The sequence below is a fragment of the Solea senegalensis genome, linkage group LG17 (genome assembly GCF_019176455.1).
Source record: "Solea senegalensis isolate Sse05_10M linkage group LG17, IFAPA_SoseM_1, whole genome shotgun sequence".
Classification (NCBI taxonomy): domain Eukaryota; kingdom Metazoa; phylum Chordata; class Actinopteri; order Pleuronectiformes; family Soleidae; genus Solea; species Solea senegalensis.
The window spans coordinates 8,259,083-8,282,036 of NC_058037.1; the positions used below are offsets into that span (position 1 = coordinate 8,259,083).

A 22,954-nucleotide genomic window follows, 5' to 3' on the forward strand; every position below is an offset into this window, starting at 1 on the left:
GGTCTCTGCTGTCTGCACCAGCGCACACTCTCTCTTTCTTTGTGCATCACTCTGCTTTGTGAGAGGCTCATAAATCCAACCACATAACTCAGTGTTAGCTTCTTTATTTTTTGATTGACCTTGACACACATTAAGAACAGAAAAGAACAGTCGTAGCTGTTCTGTTGCTATAGAGTTCCTGTGAATGAACAGTTCATGCAGCGACCGACCAGAGGCGGAGCCTCCTCGCAGTTACTTCTGCCAGGCCATCTGCGACCCCCCGTGAAGAGGATGCTGCCTTTATCTGACTCTACAAATAAAAACAAAACCAACGCAGTGGTGCCATTTGTCACAAATATCAGCACAAAAGTAACGACTGCTTTACAGCAAAAAATAATTGAGATCTTTGAAAGTTAATTTAGTCACCTCTTGTGAATGTGATAAAGGTAAAAACATTTACAGCAATTATGCATTTAGTGTTTGTGCGAAGTATAAACTTTCATAGCTAAGCCCTAACAAGACAAACAATCATTGCCTCTCAAAGAGCAGCAGTGAAGCAGTGACAAGACTTTGTAGCTTCATAACAGAACAAAATAACTACAATATATTTGGTTCTGGTTTGCAATTTAGTGCCATTTAGTTGGCAGGAAATGTCAAAAATGTATGAACAGTTAATGAAATCTGGAGGTTAGAGAGGACACCGCCATGTGTGATTCAGATCACACATGGCCATTTAAAAATCCTTGCAGCTGGACAGGCGTGTCTCCCCGTCAATGCTGCCTCACCGCAGATCAAAAAGACTGACCGGCCCTTTGAGTGGACAACGGACAACAGGAGAAAACTCATGCTACACTTTGCTTTGACATCTTTCCGTTCTACAGCCTGGTGTCCTAACACAAGAAATAACAGCCTGGTCTGTTTGGTAACTTACAACAACATAACAAGCCATGACTTGACTCTATCAGCTCTATCAGCTGCTGTGACTAAACATGAGTGTTGTTTCTGTAGGGGTCTGGAAGTGTAAATTACAACATCATTTTCATCCTGTTCAGAGCAAAGCATCACAAGGACTTACATGCATCTGCCTCTTGGCATCACTTACATGTCCGCACTTGTTTGTGGTTAGTACTGGTTTCACATAGCAAGAAGGTTCTGGGTATCGATCTGTGTGGAATTTGTATGTTCCTATGTGTGCATGGCTTTTGTCCAGGTAAACCAGCTTCCTCCCTCAGCCTACAGACATGCAGATTGGGGTATGGTCCTTTTGAAGTAAACTGTTCGTCTCTGTAGGTTGCCCCTGTGATAATCTGATGAGCTGTTCATGATACCTCTGCCTCTCAACCCACCGACTCCAGCTCTGCCTGTGACCATCAAAGTATCATCAACATAGATAATGGATGAATGCGTAAATGGATTAAATGATTGAGTGAGGACAAAAAAACTGCAACCTATCAGCCATGGTTGATACACACACATGCATGTGACCTTCAGTACGCAAACTTCTCTGCCTCTGCCTTTGTTTCAATATCATTATATCTCTCTAAGACCATTCCTGTCCTTTCCCCCTCATTAGCTTTCATTCCCCACATCAGTTCTTCCCCCTTCTCCTACCATCTCTCTCTCCCTCCTCAGAAGTAGGGCACAGTGGCTTGACTGTTTATAGCAGAGCAGCTGCAAGCGTGGAGAGAGCGATTGAGCAAAAGAGAGAGAAAGAGCGAAAGAGAGAGAAAGCGAGGAGCACTGGGGGAGAACACAGGAGGAAGAGAAACAAAGAGATGCAAGAAAAGAGGAGCACACAGTGATGTGTGTACACAGAGCTCAGTATAATATTTCTGTTTGTGCGTCAAAAGAGAACACATGCACACATTTTCCACCATCACTATCTTAGCCAGTGTAAAAGTCTGCATTTATGACATCTGCATGATCAAGACCTTATACACGGCTCGTACACACACACACACACACACACACACTTTATTATGTTTTCTACTTCTGTTGAAACATTAATGCAACCAACAAATTAGAAGCTAAATCAATATGAAACTATTAGTGTAGTTTACCATTTTCTTTTAAGAGCCTCTTTCTCTGCTTGAGTGGCCGATTAATTTAAATGTCCTAATAAAATCAATTTTAATTTCTTGGACTGGAACAAACAAGAAATCCAACATAATGCCAATGATGCCAAAAAAATTTCCCCTTTTTAAGATGTATGTGAAATATTTTTATTAGCAATCTGCTGTCAAGTCTGTTTACGTCACGCGATGACCTTTCCCCCCGAGGTCAACCCGTGCCGTGGCCTAATGTAGTTGCAGTAGTGACCAGGGACGCTGCAGACAGATGGGACAAATATTGGAATTTTAGTTTTCTCTCACAAGTTAGTACTTCAGCTACCAGTAAAAGGAGCGTACAGCTATATTATGTGCAACTGTTTGGTATGTTTTACAAGTGAATGACGCATGAATTTTAATTTCCACATTTCATACCCAGTACCTACCAGCTAATGACACTGTGCTGCTAAATTTAAGGGCATGGTTTGTAGAGCGGCTTCTTTGAATTTGTACAAGTTAATTTCTTCATTTCAAAATGTGTCTGTTTAATTTATTAAACGTATTGCCTGAGTCATTGCTTACAGCTGCTACAGAACCATGAGAGATGAAGTGCTGCTTAAAACAAATGACTGTCTATTTATTTATCATTTCTTCTGCTACTGTAACAGAAATGATTTCCCCCTTGGGAGATTGATAAAGTGCTATTCTAATCTGTACTTCTCTTTTTCTTCATTCGGCTTCTCCCTCTCTTGGGGTCGCCAGAGCAGATGATCCGCATATTTGATTTGGTAGAAATGTCTTTGGCCGGAAGCCCTGCCTGACGCAACCCTCCCATTTATCTGGGAGTACACTGGATGTAGGGGTCCATCTAGAGTGTCCAATCAACAGTAAGCAATGGGAATTTGGAACCTTTAACTTTGGTACCCCAGGCCACTGATGTTTAACATCGGTGCTCAAAAAACGCTTTTATAGTATATTGTGGTTGCAGAGAGCTAATCTGTGCCATGTGGTCTTTTAAAATATAACCTCCCTACTCTCTACTTAAACAAAATGTGTTTTACTTACTCTTCCTTCAGTCATGTTTACAGTGCAGAATGCTAAAAATGCTGAGTGTAAAAAAAAGCAGTTTTCTGCATGGTCTAACTTTAACACGTGTACATAGAGTAGAATTTTGTGACTTGACAGATGGTTTGTTAACAAACCATTTTTCCAGTGGGGACATTGCAGATTGTAAATATAAGACAGAGAAATAACTGAAGGGGATTCTTAAGCTGTTAGATCATCCAGTGAAGCCATAACAAAATAACTTACAATAACAGATGATCCAGTTCTTCAACATACACAAGTATGCTACTAATATAAACTTAGCCCATATCTACTTCATCACACTGTCATTCAGACACTGAAAATGCAACAAAATGCTCAGCACCATTGTTTGACATTTGTCCACGAGTAATCCTCTCGTGGACAAATAGTTGGACTCTAGTGTCTCTAGTTTTGTTAGTACCGATTACAAAGTCACACATTTTACGAGGTGTGTGGTTAATGTCATTCCTCTACCTGACAGTTGGAGGCGGCGGGGCATAAAGATGCACTGCAACAAATCAAGGGGGCAGTCGAAGAAAACTGCAAACTGACAAATATGTAAATTATGCAAAGGCTTATAGTAACTATATATGCGCTTTGTAGTCATTTTGTAAGGAAGCAAATCAATCCAACTGAATAAACATAACTTTTGTGTTGATACTCCACAAAGAACCTTTATATTTTAGCTGGAGGTATCAACCAGATCTTATCAGTATGAGATTAAAGATATACATACTTACTTCTACTGTTGTAGAGGCTACACTAGATCATTATACAATACTAGACTGCACACAAAGCAAAGTGCATGGTCACACTTTCTTGCACACATGTACTCGTTGGCCACCTCTTAGTCAGATACATTCATGGATGTTACCACATACACACAGACAGCTGACACAAAATGACACACACACTGAGTAGATTATGGTCCCGCTCTACATGCACACAGTCTTTCCTACAACACACACCCACACATGGAGACGGGAGCAGGAGACACTTACTGATTTTCTCCTCGGCTTGGGAGAAAGGGAAGCAGCACAGCTGACCCATGGCGCCTCCTTCCCTCTCGTCCTGTTCCCCTCTCTCTGTGTTTCCCCTCTTTTCCCCTTTCCCCTTGTTCTAAGACAGACAGATTGAGCCAGAGTCCTGCTACCTTCCAGTCTTCCCCACTCCTTATCTCCTCGGATTTTTCTCTTCCGTGTCACTCTTCCTCCCACCTCGAAGGACTGATGGACTCAATGAGGATGGAGGCAACCAAAGAAAACCCTCCCTTTCCCTCTGTTCAGCCCCGGTGAAGACGGAGCAAGGCAGGAGACGATGGGAAAAAAAAAAGAACGAGTGGCTCCTTGCTCTCGCTCTACTTTGCACTGACACAGGGAGGAGGGGTGAGTGAATGTAGAGTGTATCAGAGAGGGACAGAAGGAGAGGGGAAAAGAGTGGGAGAGGGAGGGAGAAAAAAGAGAATGGAAGAGCTGGAGTGTGTGCAATGTGCATGTGCGTGCAGGAGACAAAAAGAACATGTGTGTGTTTGTGTGTCGGCAGATGCAGACACAAGAGTAAGGGTGGGTTTTGCGTTTAAGAATATGAGAATGAGCATGTGTAAGAGTGTGGAAAGTCTATAGTTACAGGGAGCAATATATGTGAGGAGATGGGAGACACTACCCTGTTTGAGCGTGCATGTGTGTATGTGTGGAGGGGGGAGGAGACAGGGGACAAAGGCTCCACCTACACTTGTCACTGTAGCTTGAGTAATGGTTGTTGAATAGCCGGTGGCCTGTTATTTATGAGAACTTCAATGATATTGGTAAGTTACTAAGGGAACCAATATCTTTTAAAAATAATAATACTAAAAAGAATCTATGAAACCCTATTGTTAAAAGTAGATCTATGCAAAGGTCAAGCATGAATTACAGTTAATGGTCAGGCATAAAGACAGACATGTATACATGAAAGAAGATTCAATTATCAGCAGTTTCCAATATTTCTCAAATCATATCTTGTATGCTGCAGTCCTTCAAAAAATGCTGCAAATGTAATGAATAATAGATCACGAGGTAGAGCTTGGATATACAGTACAGCTTGAACTAAACCTGACCTGATGCAGCCCATTGAGTTCAGGCCATTATTTCTTATGTTTCACCTGTTACATAAGGACTGTCTGCAGCCAAGGCCTTAAGCTAACTATTTAAGAACAAAAATATCAGATGTTTTTATACTAAAATGTTTGGTTGAATATGTAACAGAAAGACCTTCCCTAGAGCCATGTGTTTAGTTCGTCTGTTCAGAGCTACAGTCGAATCATGGAAAACTCAGTCCAGGTTAGGTGGACAAGAACATGAGTGGAGCTATCACAAGCTGCATTACATTACAAGGAGTCCTTCACTGCTTGTTTATAAAGGAATAAAGACTGAAGTATTGGCCGTAGCGATAAGTAGTGGCAGCTACTTATTCTCTAGCGTATTGAGGTCTAAATCAATGTCCAGCGGGTAATTTTCTCATAGTGAAAAGCTGGCACTGGCTGGCGATCCAACCGAAAACTCTTCACCTTCATCTCTCCATTAACATGGAAAGGGATTCTTTTTTGCAGACAGACATCCTCTATTGCTGGTCTGTGTCAAATCAATTGGTCGAAGGGAAACTATGGTCTTGTCTCTGACCTTGCAAAGTAAGGTAAATTATTTATTACATGCATTTTGCTTGTTGAAACCTTGTTTGTTTAGTAACCTGAATACAAACTGGAAGAGCACAGCATTGCGAGCAAATAAACTAGTGACTCAGTCATTTCTTGTGGCCATAAATCAATCCACAGTATTCCTACATTAGCTGTCTCATTATGTATTACCGTACTTCAGTTGATACTTTATTCCACTGCGATATATTAGCAGTATTGCCTGAGTCATTGCATCATAAGACAAGCTGAGCAGTTTTGCGGTAATATACAGTTCTGCGTAGCACTCCGACATAATGATCTTGAATGAGCACTCATAGTCAGTGTAGTTCGGCAGCATGATTTCCTCGTTTATACTTCACTTGTGCTGGACTTCAATCTACTTTTGCATTTACAATTATTCTCTATTGATGGAAAAAGATAATTTGATAACTGATCTATACCATCTATAGAGAGCCACAACAGATCATCAGCCTTTTGCACCAATACGTTTTTTTTAAGAGTGGTGGAGCTAAGGTAATATTGGCAGATCATCACATTTGCAGACCACTGTGTGTGTGTGTGTACATTATTTGTCAGTAATGGATAATGAATATTTATTGCCATTTGCTTTGAGTTCTGCCACCAAAGCTCTACCCAGACCACAATTCCCATGATGCCACATGGCTTCACAACTACTGTAGGTCCTTTCTTATTGTTTTGATTGAGAAACCGACAATGGCGGAGATTACAGACCGTGCATTTATTATACCTACATAAAAGCAAATTGGATGCTGCACTGAAAGCAGACGTAAGAGTAAAACCCAAACAAAACAAAAGTCGGTGTGAGGATGTGGAAACCAGGGTGATTAGTGGCCCTGCTTTTTAAACAGAAGGCCTTGGTTCAAGCCCTTTCATCATCCCCTTCATCAGCTCTGTCGATGAGTCCTTGAGCAGTACAATGAATTGCAACCAGTTTCAGTGAGGCTCTTTAGTGGCTCTATGTGCAAACATTGACTAAGGGGGGTAGTGAAAAACACATGTCTACTCAGCAGGATTACAGAGGGATTACAAACAAGGGGAGATATGAAGTATGAAGAGCAAAAATACCCCCAGTGGACCCCGAGCAGTATTTAGTTCACAGCTGCTACATTAGACATGCACAAACTCCTCATCACACAACATACCCATGTATGAATGTAAATATTGTGTTTTTTTAGTAAGTTATTAGTAAATGTCTGAATAATTATTGGCATATAACCACAACCATGATAATCTACATACATCCAGTATTTATAAATATTTAGATGTTGAAATATATTGACAAGAAAAAAGGTGTGTCACTGTTGAAACTGCAGAAAAACACTCTGAAAACAGCATTCAGAGTGCATAGACCAATCGGTGATAACTCATATGAAGTAACACCAGCAGGAACCAGCTCGTGTTCACATGCACTAGCTTTAAATAACTTATGCAGCAGGATGCTACATGGTAGAATGCATGTAAACGGTAAAAGTGGTTGCTTGGTCCGTTTAGACACTGAAGATACAAATATACAGCAGCTGTTGTGGGCAGGTTATCTTATTCCTTCTCCGCTCAGACAACGGTAATGTGAAACAAACCACATCATCGTTTCAACAAACCACATCATCTCTAAATTTGTGATCAACCTTTTTAAATGTGCTTTTTCTATGGCAGTGAGATTAAGACGGCAAAAGAAAACACTGTTGCACAGTGTTGACTTAGTTTAGCTGAAGGTTGGCGCACGGTCCCTCAGTGCTTCATCACGAGACGGGTTATGCACACAAAGAGGAGACGACTGCATGCTGCAGATAACACAGGCATGGCGATATGGCTTACAGTTTGAATAATTACGTGCAAACAAATTAACAAGCACATGCATAAAGAGAAACCATGAGGTGCAAAACGAAGCCATGTCGAGCTTATGTGCGACATGCCTGGGATGCTAGTGTTTCCACTTGAAATGTTTTACAGAGACGGCACTGAACAGAAGCTATTTCATTTAAATGAAACTGCAACTCACAAATTGTGTCAAAATGGATCTCTCTAACCTGGTGTGTCATTATGACAATAGGAGCGTTAACTAATGTTTGGCTGAGTCCGTTCTGAGTCCGTTTATGGTTAATGGGCGTGAGTGTTCCTACATGTGCTAGGTTTTTCATCATTTAAACATGAAAACCTTTCCAAGTAGTGACCTCAGATAAAAATACAAACCTTAATATCTGCATATATGTGCTCTTTAAGATGCCATGTTAAAAGATTCTCAGACTAGCAGTGCAGAGAGGGAGAGATAAAGAAAAAGCTGTGAACAGCAGTGACTTTGTTTAGCTCAAGGTCATCTCACACTGTGTCAGTTATTATTCACTGAAGTACATAAAGAACGCGACTAGAGCTAGAAATAACAAGGGGACAATGACACTTTTATGAATAATTAAAGCCCAGTCACGTTTAACGCTCTTGCGCGTCTTGTCACTGAAAGCACACGTTGAACACAACAGGCTTTGTTAAGTTCATTGACGCTGGTCACCAGCTTACTGTGTCAAATCACTTTGGTGAACTTAATGTAAAGCAGCAATTTCACATGTGCTCATGCTCGGGCAGCATTCATTCACGCTCTAATTAACAAAACGACTATGATATAATTATTTGCTCATCTGCACTGTTTAGGTTTTTAAAGCATTTCTGCCTTCTGCCTGAAATGTTTTCAAGTCAAAGGTCTTGATACAACTGCTTGCTTTTTGAAGGTGCTGTGTTCAGAATATTTAGAGATGACCAGTTTGTCACAGAAACACAGAGTTGAAAGTACTTCTGTAGGATACAGTTCACTGATTACACCTGTCAGAAGACATTAAGGATCAACTCCATCCCTTATGACACCATCTGACTTCTTTTTAGCACCTTTACCTCACCTTTGATATCACACAAAGTGTACTCATCTGCTTTTGCTTCTGTTTAACAATTCCCAATTCCTGGTTCTTCTTTGTTTCCCCATAAAAGTCCATCAGTATTGTTGTTTAATCTCCTATTAATCTATTCAGTCACTATTATATTTGTACTAATTGCCAGATGCCCGTTTGCTGCACTTAATCCTGATTTAGATTCCAACCTGTACTCATTCTCTGTAGCAATTTTCCAGTACTTTGTTGACACTGACGTTAGGGTATATTTTTTTTTTTCAAATGGTTCCACGGTTTCCTGCAATTTCATGGTAAACATAATGGCAGGTTTGTGATATAACGAGGCAATCTGCATCAGGCTCACCAGAACTACTGGGGGAGAGAATCCTTTGTTGCAAAGCACATTTAATGAAGGATTTCTAATTTGTATCCAGGAATAACTTTCTGGCGATTGGATTACCATTTCAGTGCAAAACTATAAAATCAAGAAACCATTTGAGCCTCAGTCTTGTTAGATTGCTATGGTGCCGTCATTATGCAGACCTTGCCAATAATCTGTGGTCTGTGATGGATATTCAGTTACAACAAAGACCTTATTCAGATGCTCTATCCATCAAATTGGAAATTCAGATGCTCTCTCACTCTAGAGAATTAGAAGAGAGGTGTATGTCGGTCTCTCTGTCTGTATGTTCTCATGAATACTGAAAGCGAGAACAGCTGGTATTCAAAACACTAAATGTTCAAAGGGTTTGTTTTTACCCATTTTTTTACATCCCCACCTTAAAATGTAGAACAAAACAGTCACAGCTGCCATAAAATCAGGATTATGGCAACGAGCGGTTGAGTCAAACGACAAAAATAAGTGTTTTTTAATAACTGAATCATTTTTTTGTATTATTCATTTTTGATCCAATTTCCACTGTCATGAGGAAAATGTCTGTCATGCTTGGAAATAACACAATTATCATTAGATGTTTATTAAGACTAAAAACTGAGCAGGTCTTTCTATAGTTGTGGCCTCTGTAGGCAAATAAACAACAAACTTTACTTCAATAAATAGAGGCTACTTTTCACATTTCAGGCATTAATTATCCCTGATTAGTGTTCAACAAAGCCCTCCAACCCTGGTCCTTCAGATGTTGCAGGCTCCTGATTCAGTGTTTTTGTGGAAAGGAATTAGCCCACTTAAATGCAAATTAGCAATTTGCATCACCTGGCACACGCTTGTGGCTGGTGACTAGAAAATGAGCATGGCCAATGAGTCATTTTATTGGAAAAAGCCAGATAGCACAACAGACCTTATCTCAACAAAATACCAAAAGGTCACAGAGCAACAATCCACCATTATCTGTCCACGAGCATGTGCTTTTTGAGTGCTGTGCATTTGTGTCTAGGGGCTTCTCTATATCGATGTCTTTAAATATACATACGTCTCTGAATGGAAAGCTGTGGGTGTGATGTTTAATACTGTGAGCACAAACGAGTCATGGCAGAGGCTGCAGTATTAATAAGGGTACTATTTTTTCTTCACACTGAGCTGTTACTCTAATAATTAACATAAATATGAAGATGTACTTCGAGAGACAAGACAATTTAGATTTGTATTCCAATTTCTTTGACAAACATATTTTCAGGCTAACTGAAAGGAAACCTATTCAAGTATTCCTCACTCCTCATTTCCCAGCAAATACCACATGAAATGACAAGATTAGTGATGAGGATCTACCTACATTCTCTTCTGTGTTCATCAATATCGCATTCCAACAGATCAGTCTGAGGAATGTGAAAGAGAACTAAGTGTGTGTGTGTGTGTAAAACTCTCATCCATCTGTCTGGATGGAGTTAGACAGGCCAACACAATATTTCATGCCGGTTTGTCTTTAGCACACAAACCAGACAGTAGAGGGCAAAACAAGACATGAAAGCAGGAAGAGGCTGCACTGTGAATTCACAACCAGTTTAAGGGTTCCTCAACTGTAACATTACAAGACTTAAAAATGTCTGGTGTGTAACATGTAGGATGGTTTAGTGGCAGAAATTGAATATTTGTTTGTTTGCTTGTTTGTATCAGTGTATGCTATAGTTTGAAATAAAACATCTTTTGGTTTTCAAAGCCTTAGAGTAAGCCTTTTTATAATCACTTTAGCCAAGGAACTTGCTTTATCCATTGCTCTGCCATGTTTTCACAGTAGCACGAACAAACAAACGACAGAGAGTGTGTTTTTTTTTTTGCATTTTGAAGCAGAGGCTTACTACACAAACAAATAAAATGTACTTCCATGCCACTGTAGTTTCCTTATCTGTGTGGGAATGGGAGAACTGAGAAGCAGATAATAAAGCAGATATATTGTTCATATATTTTTATATGAACAATGTATAAAATGAGAATAATCATAGCTTAATCCAAACCTGTGGCACACAGTTTTTGTGAAGTGATATTTTGGCCTGCTTCCTACAACTCACTCTGTTGATCCATGTATCAGTGGGCCTGTTGTGGATTCTGTTGTACCATGGATTATAGGATTATACACAGGCAATCAGACACTGACCACTTCCAACCAAACAGGAGAAGCACACTGAACCCTCAGTGTTAGCCTGTGAGGAACACGAAGAGGAGCATAAATCCAGCACAAATGGGTTTAATCAGTATCCATTGCTTCCCCTGGAATAATGTGCACAGCAGGACAGGATGACATCATGTAAGCAGCGGGATCAAACGCGATGGTGTAACGGAGACAATCTACCAAACTGACATGCTCTACATTTCAGCATGAAGACAATGACTAAAATGTTATGCAAGTGCAATAATTGAGGTGTCAGGACATAATGAAAATAAACAGTGTGCCATAAAGCTGCACAGTATCTTCAACAATTATTAGTGGTTTCTCTGTCAGACTTGTTGAATTGTTAGAGGAGTCGTTGTTCTGCATCACTGTCTTCAGTCAGTAACAATACTGCTGCAGAGTTGACGGCGTAATTGCTCTCCCAAGGAGCAATTACTCATTTGCTCATCATTAGCTTTTGGCTTCAAATAACAGAAACATAATGCTCTAATGCACAGTATGACCATTCTCTTACAAGCTTGAGGATGGCAGCCAATTCCTCAACTCACCCAGCAATAGAACCACTTTTTTCATATTCAAACCCTCAACACTGCATCACCTTGGTATAGACATTCACCGATAACATCAGAAAACCCTTTTTTTTTTGCGTCTCGTGCATTTTAAATATATTGTTGCCAAAAAACACAAGCAACATGATGATGGGAAGTGTGATGTAAACATCCCCCTGCCCCGTCTCCAATTCCCACACAAACACACTGTCACTCTTTGTGTCTCTCAGAGAGACCAGCCATCCACAAACATTGTGACAGCTCAGTTTTAGTCATGCTGACAGCTCTCACACACTCATGCACATGTATACAAAGCAATTAGTGTAGCTACTTGACAGTGGGACTTGGGGAGTCCCAGTCCATCTATTATACTCTGGATAATGGATGTGGAACTCCATGGTAATAATGTCATCATTCCTTGATGAATATTTACTTCAACACTAAATATTCCCTTTTAAAAGTACTTACAGATTATTAGGATCATTTTATGTTATTGGGAAACCTTAAGCTAATTTTGGCAACAGCTGTCCATTTTTATATCCTGCACAAATGTCTATGTTGATTGATACTTCTTTACTCATATTTATAAAGCAAATTCCTTGTGTGTTTAAAACCTACTTGGCAATAAAACTGATTTTGACTCATGGTCATCGTCATTAGACCGGCTTGAATATAACCACAGAGCATGCTAGTTAAGACATTCTCAAGGCAGACTTTTTGTCCAGAGACAGTCGCTGACTTAATGTCAATACATTAATTTCAACATAGTTGGCATGGATCCTATTTCATTTCTGCCAATTGATTTTGGCTCACAGCAGCCATAAAGCTTCATAACTGTTGCGTCTCTAATTTGTGCGTGGGCTGTTTTTGTGGTGGCAAAACTGGTTCAGATAATGTTCAACAGAAAGTGTCTGCTAGAATTTGATTTAGGATGATATGTTTTATCTGCGGCTACACAAGCGGATACGTTTATGAAATTATGAAGACTCAAAAGACTTTTATTCCTCCACGGAATCAAACTCCCTCTTAGCTCCTAGCATTCTGTCATAAAGCTCAGCATTAGCCTGACAACATGGAGCACAAATATGTTGTCTGGCTACAGACTAGCCTGTCCTGAGTCTTCAACAAACAAAGCAGCTCAGACACAATATAGAAATCTGCAGATTAAATTCTGCAACATACTGATTTTATCCATTTCCCATTTTAAACCAAACTTCAGACCAAGACAACAAGTGTGTGTAACCCTGAATAGACAAATTAACTATGTTCTTTTCTCATTGTAACGAAAACAAACAAAATTCCCTCCACACTCATATGCTCCACGCCAGGAAATGTACTCTATGGAAAACATGGATTGTATCGTCATACACTGACCATTTAATTCCACCAATGTCTCAGCACTCATTAATTCAGCAGCCATTAAAGCTGCCTTTTCTGCACAGTGCCAACATTAGACAGAACTGGCATGGTGGTAAAATGGAAATGAGCTCTCGAGTACCCCCAGAGTGCTTGATCAGGCCTGTTTGACTCTCTTTTCACTTCTGCAGTGTGAGTGCATTACATAAACTTACAAATATGACCAGCAGGTCATAAACCAATTGCTTCAATCTTTTTTAAGTGGCATAAAAAAAAAATACCACCTGTACACAAGCGGACCAACACATTAACAACAATGTGAATGCCATATGCAAATCCATGTAGCTTTGACAAACAAAAATGCTAAAAAACACAAATGAAATGGAATCAGTTCACAATAATGTGTCATTATTCCAAACATAAGCTGCTGCAAGAAAATGTTGCTCCACTGCCACAGAGACACTTATTATCAGGTGAGTAGACAGCACCCCCTAGTGGCACAATACTGTAAGTGTGTACTCACCAAGTTGTAGTGAAGTCTCAGTGTGGTAATAGCCATCTTGTTGCTTCTTTTTCAACATAGAGCAAAGATCCACCCGCTCCACCATTTGGTCTCCAAAGAACCTGAGTGTTGCATTGACAGTGAAAGTTAGTAAAACAAAGTTTAGGACAGAGAACAGCAGAGTGTTGATGCCTCCAGCAGACAGAAGAATTAAAAGGAAAACATGAACCCAAATACATTATTATTAGTAGTAGTAGTGATAATAGTAGTTCATATAAAACCAAAAATAGGCCAAAAATAATAAGGATAGTATTTCTATATTACTATAAATACAGAATACTGACTTGTGTTTATGTATGTTAGCAAACTCACAGTGTTGACACACAACAATATACATTGTCCCACAACACGTATAACAAAAATGTTATATGAAAAACTAAGCACCTACTTGTCAGTATAGTTGGAGTAAAGGGCTGGCTCCACACGCTTTATACCCTGCGAGACACAGAGAAAATCAAGTTCATGTTTTAATCACACATGGGCGCACAGACACACACTCACGGAAGGATGACAAGGATGCCGCCCAGCAGGCACCAGACAGGATGTCGTCAGGTGACAAAAACATAAGATAGATGCTGTACTTCCTCTGACTCTCACCTCAAAACCACAACTCATCTCCACTTATCTTTCTGTACCCTTCACCCCTTCACTTTTAATTATGTATATATATATGTATGTATATATATATATATATATATATATATATATATATATATCATGACCTCATTTCATACAGCCATTTCCTGCTCCCTTGTAACTTATTGTAATCCATCCTAATATACTGTAATAGCTTGACATCATAAACTGGGAAATTGCATTCACTCTATTTTATTTTAAAATACCACAGCAGACAGACAAGTTATTCCCACTTGTAGTTTTTTGGTGGAGCAATAAATTGATATTTAACTGCTGGATGACACATTTAACAGCCAGCAAGAGGTAAGGGAACTTGGGACAGAGGAGTAACACTGCGGCCATCTCCAGTCAGTTTGTAACAAGTAAACGAACTAATGTGGGCTTGTGTATAAAACCAAAAACAACATCATGTATCATATACTGTTCTAGTTTTTATTTTGGAAACTGTTCTAAACGTGCCAGTCCAACTTTATTTAACTGAAGCAAATGGTGGTAATTTAAAGCTGATGTAATGTCTTGGTCACTAGTTACAGTTAAAAGTGTCTATTATGTCTGATATAGGTATAGACTTTATATAGACTATCTTTACCAGAGGCTTTATGTAGAATACATAATAGAACTTCAGTGACATCTGTTTGTCTTATGTTTTTGCAAGTGCAGAGTGACTGTCTTATATGGATGATTGTACCTGTTTGTTTTGGGGGGTCTTTTCTTTTCTGCTGATAACCCCTCCTAACTATGCACTGGACCTTTAGGATACTAGGTTACTAACTCTATGTATGCACTTCTGTGTGTGTGTTCGCACCTGTGCCTACCTGGGATCGTAGTTTTGATGCTCTTGACAGCTTCATAATGGTGAGGTGGGGTTCAAACCCACGACTGCCTCCTTGCAAAAGCCCCTCCTCTTCAAAGCGACTCCGCAACAACTCTGTCACAAACACAAACAATGAGCTACCATTCATGAATATGGTCAAAAAGGAACGCTAATGTATGTTAACATCATGTTACCAAACAGAGAAACATTAGACGGGTTCACACCCACAAGATCATGAGTATGCTGTATATCCGCTTCTTTATCCATCTCAAATCTGCTTATAGACTTCAGTGAAAGCTTTAATGGCAGACAATAGACGCAAATGGCTGTGAACGTGCGTCAGAGGAGGTGAAAGGGCTTTTTGCTGGAGTATCATTTCACCACATAAACAAAAGGCACATACACAAAAACAAGGGCACAAACGCACAGCCCACCTCCAAGGGCAGACACGCACAGACAAAGACACACACACACCAGCTGATGAGGTTCAGTGGGAAACAATAGAGGTATTTTTAGAAGAAGAGCTGCACAGAGAGAGGAAGGTTAGTAGGTAATCAATAACGGTGACAGAGAGAGCAGACGAGAGGTGGACAAGAGTCTGACTTCATGCCTCCTCCCTCCTTTTACTCTTCTAACAACAACAAACACCACCGCATTTCTGTTTTTCATGTCACAATTCAGAGTAGAACTTGAAGCAATATGCACCGTGCATGATTTGGGACCCTTGTTAACATTTAACCTTTGTCAAATCATCCAATGCAGGTTTTACAAGTCCACATCTACAGTTTTGGCAGGCTTTGGATAACGGACAATAATGTCAGGCTTTTTTCTTGTTATTATTATTGTTGTTTCAGTTATTGTTGTCAATTAAACTGTTTACTGTTTATTTAAATTGCTACACACACATTGTGATCTGCTGCCTCTGTTTTGCAGTCAATGGAATTACTCCTAACATACAAAACTGCTGGTGTATTTTTTCTTTTCTTTGCATCGGCGATAAAATGAACACTTGAGCAAAACTGTTTCTATTAATACGTTCTCGGACCACTTCATGCTCATTGCAGCACAGACTCAATCACTCAAAGGTTAGGACTGTTGTGTTTGATGGGGACAAATATAGAGACTCTGCCCCTTATGTCTGATGAGGGACAGAGAAAGTTTGATGGAGGAATGTAAATCTAATCAGTGCCTGAACAAAATGCATACTTTCGTGGCAAGACACACCCACTTCCACTGCAAATCTCTCAGGCAATTTGGTACGAGAAGTTAATCACAGCCTCTGTTTCTGATTATTTAACAACAACAATTTATATCCAACTCCAACAGAGAACTAAGTTCTTTCCAAGAGAAAGACAGAATAGGGGTAAAAATAAAACTGTCAAAGTCAGAGAGCCATTCCAATGTATAAGCTACATTTAGCTTATACATAAGCTAAATGTATCTTGGAATTTATAGACCTTACGTTCATTTCTGAAAGGCATTAGATGATGACAGGACAGTTATAAGTTTAACACTTGTCACTGACCTGCCAAGCTGTCCAGTGTGTGTCTGTGTTGTCCGGGGCCCAGCCCAACAAACACCACCTCCTTCCTGAAATGACCGATGCCTGAGAAGGGCAGCACTAGGTCCCGCCCACCCAGCAGCTCAGCCAATGATGGCTCGACCCGGGCCAGCACGGTAGCCGCTCTGAGAGGAAATAATACAGACATGAGGGAGCAGAAGAGCACACCACACACACACACACACACACACACACCAGTTCACAGCTTAATCCTTTCCCTCCCTCCCACTCATATTACATAACAAGAAAATCTAGTGATTACTAATGACAAAATCTTTTACTTGACTGAGATTAAGAGTCAGTGTCATCCACTGACATAAAATAATGCCCTTGTCATTTCCAGCAAGAGCTTCACTCTGTAGCACGGGTTTATCTGTACCTGGTATTTGCACTTGGTGTAGTTCACATTTATTTCAGTTTGAGTTAAATCACATGAATGATTTTGTAGCATCGTTCACAGCACTTTCAGTGGCAGATATGTGGGTTGTAGCTACCGTTTTTCTTTAACACAAACAATATGATCAATCAATCAAACAGTCTGCTTAATTCAAACAGGACAGCAAGCACAGACAAAGCTTCAGTCAAAGCACCAATAACAAAAGAAAACCCCTTCTTAGATATGAAATTTGAGTAGCGATGAGAGTTGTATTACATAGCCTCTGTAGCCTCAGTGACTGTCCATCTAAAAAAAAAAAACACCTTCAGCAGTATTTTCAAGGCTCATTACTGGAATTTGAATCTGGAAAACATCCTCTCTATCAGGAAGAGAGAAATCATGGCATGTTTGGAATTATTCACTGCAAAACACCAACTTCCCTGCTTTCCATCACCAATGTGTGTAAGAGTCACTACTGCAGCATTCTTCCGCAAAAAAGAGGTTTACATGGCTGAATTAGCGGAGGGAAAAATCGATAATATTTTCACACTGTGATATGGTTTGTGTATGTGGCAGCATGTGTATCCACTCACAGGTCTATTTGCTCCTGATTGGCGAGATGGGTGACTAACAGCGTGATGTGGAGCGTCGGGACTGGGATCATAGCTTTAGCCAATCGGGGCTCCTGCTGAAGCACCGCCTCTTGGACCTCAGCCACGGCTGAGCTTATCTGTCATTGGACACATTAATTTTCAATCATCAGCAGTTACACTGAGGCAGATGCAGACACATCCAGTAACAGTCATTACCCACTTCCTTGGTGTTCATAAATGTATTATCTTTATCAACTTTAATACTGAAATCTGTTTTTCAAAGCATAGTGAGAGATGAAATAATCAAGCAAATAATCAATTAAAAAATTAAATGGCAGTGCAAGTACTCAAGTATGTGCAGTATACAACGCATTGATTCCATACCTTTTGGTTAGTAATAGGGATGGAGACAAAGTAGTTGGGCCGTTGACTGTCTTTCTTCTTTTTCTTCTTGTCTCCATCCTCCTCACTGTCCACTCGCACTCCACTTTCACCTCTCTTCCTCTTTCTTTTTTTCTGGGTTGACCCAGACTCTGGGCTGGGGACTAGAGAATGGGCACTGATTAAAAGTCAAATCATAGTCAGGTAGTCAATGATACAGGCAGCTGTCCACTTTGTCAGATACACAGAAGGGTCAGTGTTTTGTTAGACAGTAATTCATACACAATGGCAATTAGCTATCAACAAGTCAAAAAAAATTCTACCTTTTATTTCAAGGAATACATTAAAATGAACATAATAATTATGTACGTACATTCCAGCTCCTTCCATGTGGTGGGACTGGTCAGAGCAAAAGGAAGCTCTGACATTAAATTGTCCGAACTATGGGCCGACCTGAGCTTCTTCTTCATCAGCTTCTTCCACTCTCTCTTCATCTTCCTTTTTGTCTTCTCATTAGATCCTGTACGAGCAAACACACATACTGTACCTGGATCTGGTCTCAACATGGATACAAAACAAAACTATATTCATATACTGATGATATTGACATGATATAATTATATAACATTACAAGTGTTATAATAGAGAGATGGATATAGGGAAGCTGCTAGAGTGCAGTTTGTATGTATGATGGTACATATCTGTTTGCAGATAATAGTTTATTAAACAGATATGTAAATATTAGGTAATCATCCATGTGAAACTATTTGCTTTACCTGAAAAGGACATAGTAAAACATGGCATGCTTGGAATGAGTTGTTACTGCTTACACCGCAAACTTGTGCAAGAGTCAATGCAGCAGCAACTTGTTTAGCTATCATATCTGTAGTGATAACGAACAGCATCACAGAGAATGAATGGAATGAATCATATGACGAAAACATAATTGTGGCCAGTTAGGGTGGAACTGTGGAACTGGAGTTCATCGTTGTTAAACTTGTTAATGCTACACGCAAATTGATGCACTGTTCATTTGATTATGATCATGATTACAACTTGAGAGCTGTTTACCGGTCTGTACCATTATCATGCTGTACATGCATCAAATATATTGTAGGAGCCTAGTATTGGGTTAATTTAGTTGAGTTAGTTAAAATTATTAATGCAGGATTACTTGTTACAGTGTAATATGTGAACAGTTAAAGTAGTTAAACATTGGCCTTAAACCTATGAGTAAATATTCTTATAAAGGTGGTATTATGGACCTTTGATGTTATTAAAACCTCCATTTTATTAGATAAAAGGTACCATGGGCCCTTGATACCTTTGATAGAGGGATACGTAGATATATACTGTAAAACATCTAGCAATTTGCCTTGGTGGATGTGTTTGTAAGCTGTGCTGTGTTTTGTGTAAAAATGTTTTTTGACTGCTATGTTACTGTTAAATCTATAAATCATCATTCACAACCTGGAATATCAATGGAACATTTTTGTGTGTTGATCCGAGAGAGGCTGTGGATGGAAATGTAACCTAAGGCAAGTGGAAATAAATGTGCAAACCCTTTACATGACTCTTCCTTGCCTTGGTGATTGAGGAACTGAAACAGCACATACATTTTCCTGAATTAGTAACACGTGCCAGTTTGCATGCTGATATTAAATTATGTGCAAACGCCCTTCACCCAGCACGACATGGCACTGAGTCCCTGTGGAAAGCATGAGTGGCAATTTTGCCAAACCTAACCAGAACTACTCACCAGATCCAGTGGAGACTGCTCCTGACTGGACTCCTTTGGTGACAGCCTCCACCTGGTCTAGATTCGTAATTATTTTCACTGTTTCATCATGTCCAACTGCACCTTCATCATCTTCACCCCCTGAGGCAACAGTGGTCTCTTTGCCATGGCAGATGCTCACTGGCTGCATGTCGCTCACTATGAGCTGGTACAGACACGTCTGTGGGATTAGAGCCTAAAATGGGTCATATTATTATATTTTTGTAAACTCGGATGAGGACAGACATACTTTTATACTGACTAGACTTTAAGACTTTACCTTGAGTCCTAGCTGTGGTTGACACGTGGTGACGTGACGCAGTCTGTGAACGGACGCTTCACTGACTGCAAAAATCCTCGGTAGGTTCAAACTTTCTGAAAACGTCCACTTTAGGCTTAACAGGACGCGACCGAGGAGCATGACACGAGTGGGAAACTTTGGCTAACGAATAAAATAATAAAGGTAACAGATAGCTAGTTATACATATATTACAACTAACTAAATGTTAACCTTTAACTATGTTTACCGACGAGAAGCCCAACACAACACCTGTTAAAGTAAATCAAACTCCTAAGCTGCAGCTGTGCTACTGAGCTAATCAAGTGTTAGCTGTTACCATAACTAGCTTAACTAACAGGACACTCATGATCGATAACCAGGTCTCCGGTTGTTGACGCAGAAAGCTCGCGGGCGCCAGTCTTTCCCAGAGGAAAAGTTGGAGCGGATGACAGAAAATGACACTGGATCACACGCGCTAATTCACACTACCATAACAGGTAAGAGCGCCTGTTTGTAAACAATGTCAAACTTCCGGTCTTATTTTCAGAGTAAAGTAGGGTTTTTATTTTCAAATTAAAAGCGCATGGTACTTGACTAAAACAAGGGTTTTTTTTTCCCCAAAACATTGTGCAATTGTGTTAAGTGTTGTGTTGCTTTCATTTCTTTTAGCATGGTTGAATTATAGAATGATATATACTGTATTCTGTTTAGATTGAAAGAATCAATCAATATGAACATATCATGTCTAGTAATTATAGCAACTTTTACACCACTACATTTCCTCTAACTGTCGTTATTACTCGTTACTACCAAATACAATCAGAAGAAGAGTTGCTAATGGTCTATATTTATATAACACTTTTCTGGCCTTGATGAGCTGCTTTACACTATACCATTCACCCAATCACAAGCTTCAACATTAAGTTAAGTATTGAACCCACAACCCTCCATTTGAAAGACAACCTGTCCTACCACTGAGCTATCATTGCCCATTTCTAACTCCTGACTTTTTTTATACTTTTACTTTTACTTGTAAAACTTGAGTACATTTTACATCAGACGAGTACAGTAAATGTCATATAATTTTACTCATTAACTCAAGTATCCCTTTTAGGTACTTTAGACAAGACTGGAAAAGAGCAATATACAGGTTGGGTAGTCCTGTGCTGTGACCTCTGCACTGTTTAATGTCTTACTGTGCATCAAAATCTTACTGCATTGTATACATCTACTATAGACAGCCTCAAGGTACTGTTTATTTGAAAACAAGCTTGGTTGAATTGGTGCATTGCCTTACTCTAGCACCAACTAGCACCAACAGCTATTTTGCACATTATCAGTGCTTTCAGGCTTGTTTACTTTTTGCGAGCCCTCTCCATAAACTTAAACGCATTTAACATTTTATTGCTCAATTAATGCTCCATGTAATGTAGTGTACAAAAAGAGGCACACAATTGTGTAATTATTGTCTGAATGAGTAAAATGTCCAAAAGCCCTTACTGGTACAAAGATGCATTTCATAATGGCCACTTTTAAATCTAAGGGCAGACATTAGCAAATAACACCCATTGCCATTCTCTATTTAAGAGACTTTACATGTATACTGATGATTAACATACTATGCATAATATATAATATTTAGCCTTGTATCAGACTAAAAAGTGATCTTTATTACTCAATATTATATAATGTTTTAATTTCCTCTTATTGAATCGTAGTGTGCAATGTGCAGTTGCTGTCACACAGTAGCCTGTACCCCATACACAGAGTAGCCTGTACCACAGTTTAGGCCACTGTCATAATATCAAATTTACAAGGGGATATGTGCCTTGCACAATGCTATTAGGTCTGTTGCCTGTCAAATTATCACCCTTGCTTCTTATTATGGTTCTTTTGACCTTGCTAATTAGTGCAAAGCTGTGTCACCATCTCTCAGATAGTGTGTCACAGCAGAAACTTGGCATCACGTTTCAGAGACACAGAGACAGACTGGCAGAGCACGACAATCTCACATGTACAGTAAAACCAGCAGGGAGCAGCACTGCACAGTTGTTTTTACTGTTACATTTGAACAATTGAAGCTGTTCCTTTCTGGGAGTGTACATTTATTTGAAGAGCTCCATCACTAAATGCTTTGCTGCTGTTCAAAAGAAGCACATCACAAATCACTGAAACCCTAAACCCCAGCTGCTGTTATTTGCACACACCATTATTCAAAGTTTAAAAAAAAAGAGGTGCACCAAGGCTAGAGCCAAAACTAGTAATCACATTGTTATTATATCATTATACTGTATCATTTAACACATTTATTAAATTGTTTTTCTTAGATGAGAATACTTCAGTGCTTACTGAGCGACAGAAATAATTGTAAGGCAGTTAATTTCACATTTGGGTGAGGAGAAGTTTTATGTTCTCTGTAGCACTCAGCATTGCAGATGACATAGTGTGGCAGCTGAGGGGAAAACGAACAGCTCAGAGAGAAAGTCATCCACTGGTTTGTCTGCAGGTGTTGGAGTCTCTTCTTTGAGAGTCTTTGGCAGACACTGACAGCGTGTGAAGGGTTTTTCTCTCCCGTGTCAGACTTTCTGCAGGGAGTGAGACGGCTCCGGGGGGGTTCTCCTTAGTCTCACCCATGTATGATGATGTAACAAAAGACATTTTTGTGCAGATCTCAGTGTGTAGCACTGTCTACATAATGACATGCAAAGTCTGCTTGAGACAGACGTCTTCAGTGTCTTCACATTGGCTTTTGATGTTAGATTCAGCCTTTCAACCATCTCCTGTGGCATTTTGGTACGAAACACAAACATTTTTTGATTTTGAAAAGA

General features: G+C 39.7%; 2 protein-coding genes across 5 annotated transcripts in view; one reads left to right on the forward strand and one right to left on the reverse strand.

Moving 5' to 3' along the window:
- LOC122784094 (A-kinase anchor protein 7-like) overlaps nucleotides 1-20,267 on the reverse strand; it is a 30,993-nt gene extending 10,726 nt beyond the window's left edge. Inside the window, exons 1-9 of one of the 2 annotated variants that reach the window (XM_044049179.1) lie at nucleotides 20,127-20,267; nucleotides 19,829-20,027; nucleotides 18,443-18,589; nucleotides 18,073-18,233; nucleotides 17,689-17,825; nucleotides 16,684-16,844; nucleotides 15,160-15,272; nucleotides 14,097-14,143; nucleotides 13,670-13,770 (exon numbers count right to left, since the gene is read on the reverse strand). In XM_044049179.1, coding sequence (XP_043905114.1) covers nucleotides 13,670-13,770; nucleotides 14,097-14,143; nucleotides 15,160-15,272; nucleotides 16,684-16,844; nucleotides 17,689-17,825; nucleotides 18,073-18,233; nucleotides 18,443-18,589; nucleotides 19,829-20,027; nucleotides 20,127-20,267 — 1,207 coding nt within the window. Of the gene's footprint in view, nucleotides 1-13,669; nucleotides 13,771-14,096; nucleotides 14,144-15,159; nucleotides 15,273-16,683; nucleotides 16,845-17,688; nucleotides 17,826-18,072; nucleotides 18,234-18,442; nucleotides 18,590-19,828; nucleotides 20,043-20,126 lie in introns of both variants that reach the window. The other variant, XM_044049178.1, reaches the window with a different exon arrangement.
- A 296-nt stretch (nucleotides 20,268-20,563) lies between these two features.
- Nucleotides 20,564-22,954, forward strand: part of nkain2 (sodium/potassium transporting ATPase interacting 2) — a 128,863-nt gene continuing 126,472 nt past the window's right edge. For all 3 annotated transcript variants that reach the window (XM_044049181.1, XM_044049183.1, XM_044049180.1), the window contains exon 1: nucleotides 20,564-20,623. The gene's annotated coding sequence lies outside the window, so the exon portion shown is untranslated. The remainder of the gene's footprint in view (nucleotides 20,624-22,954) is intronic.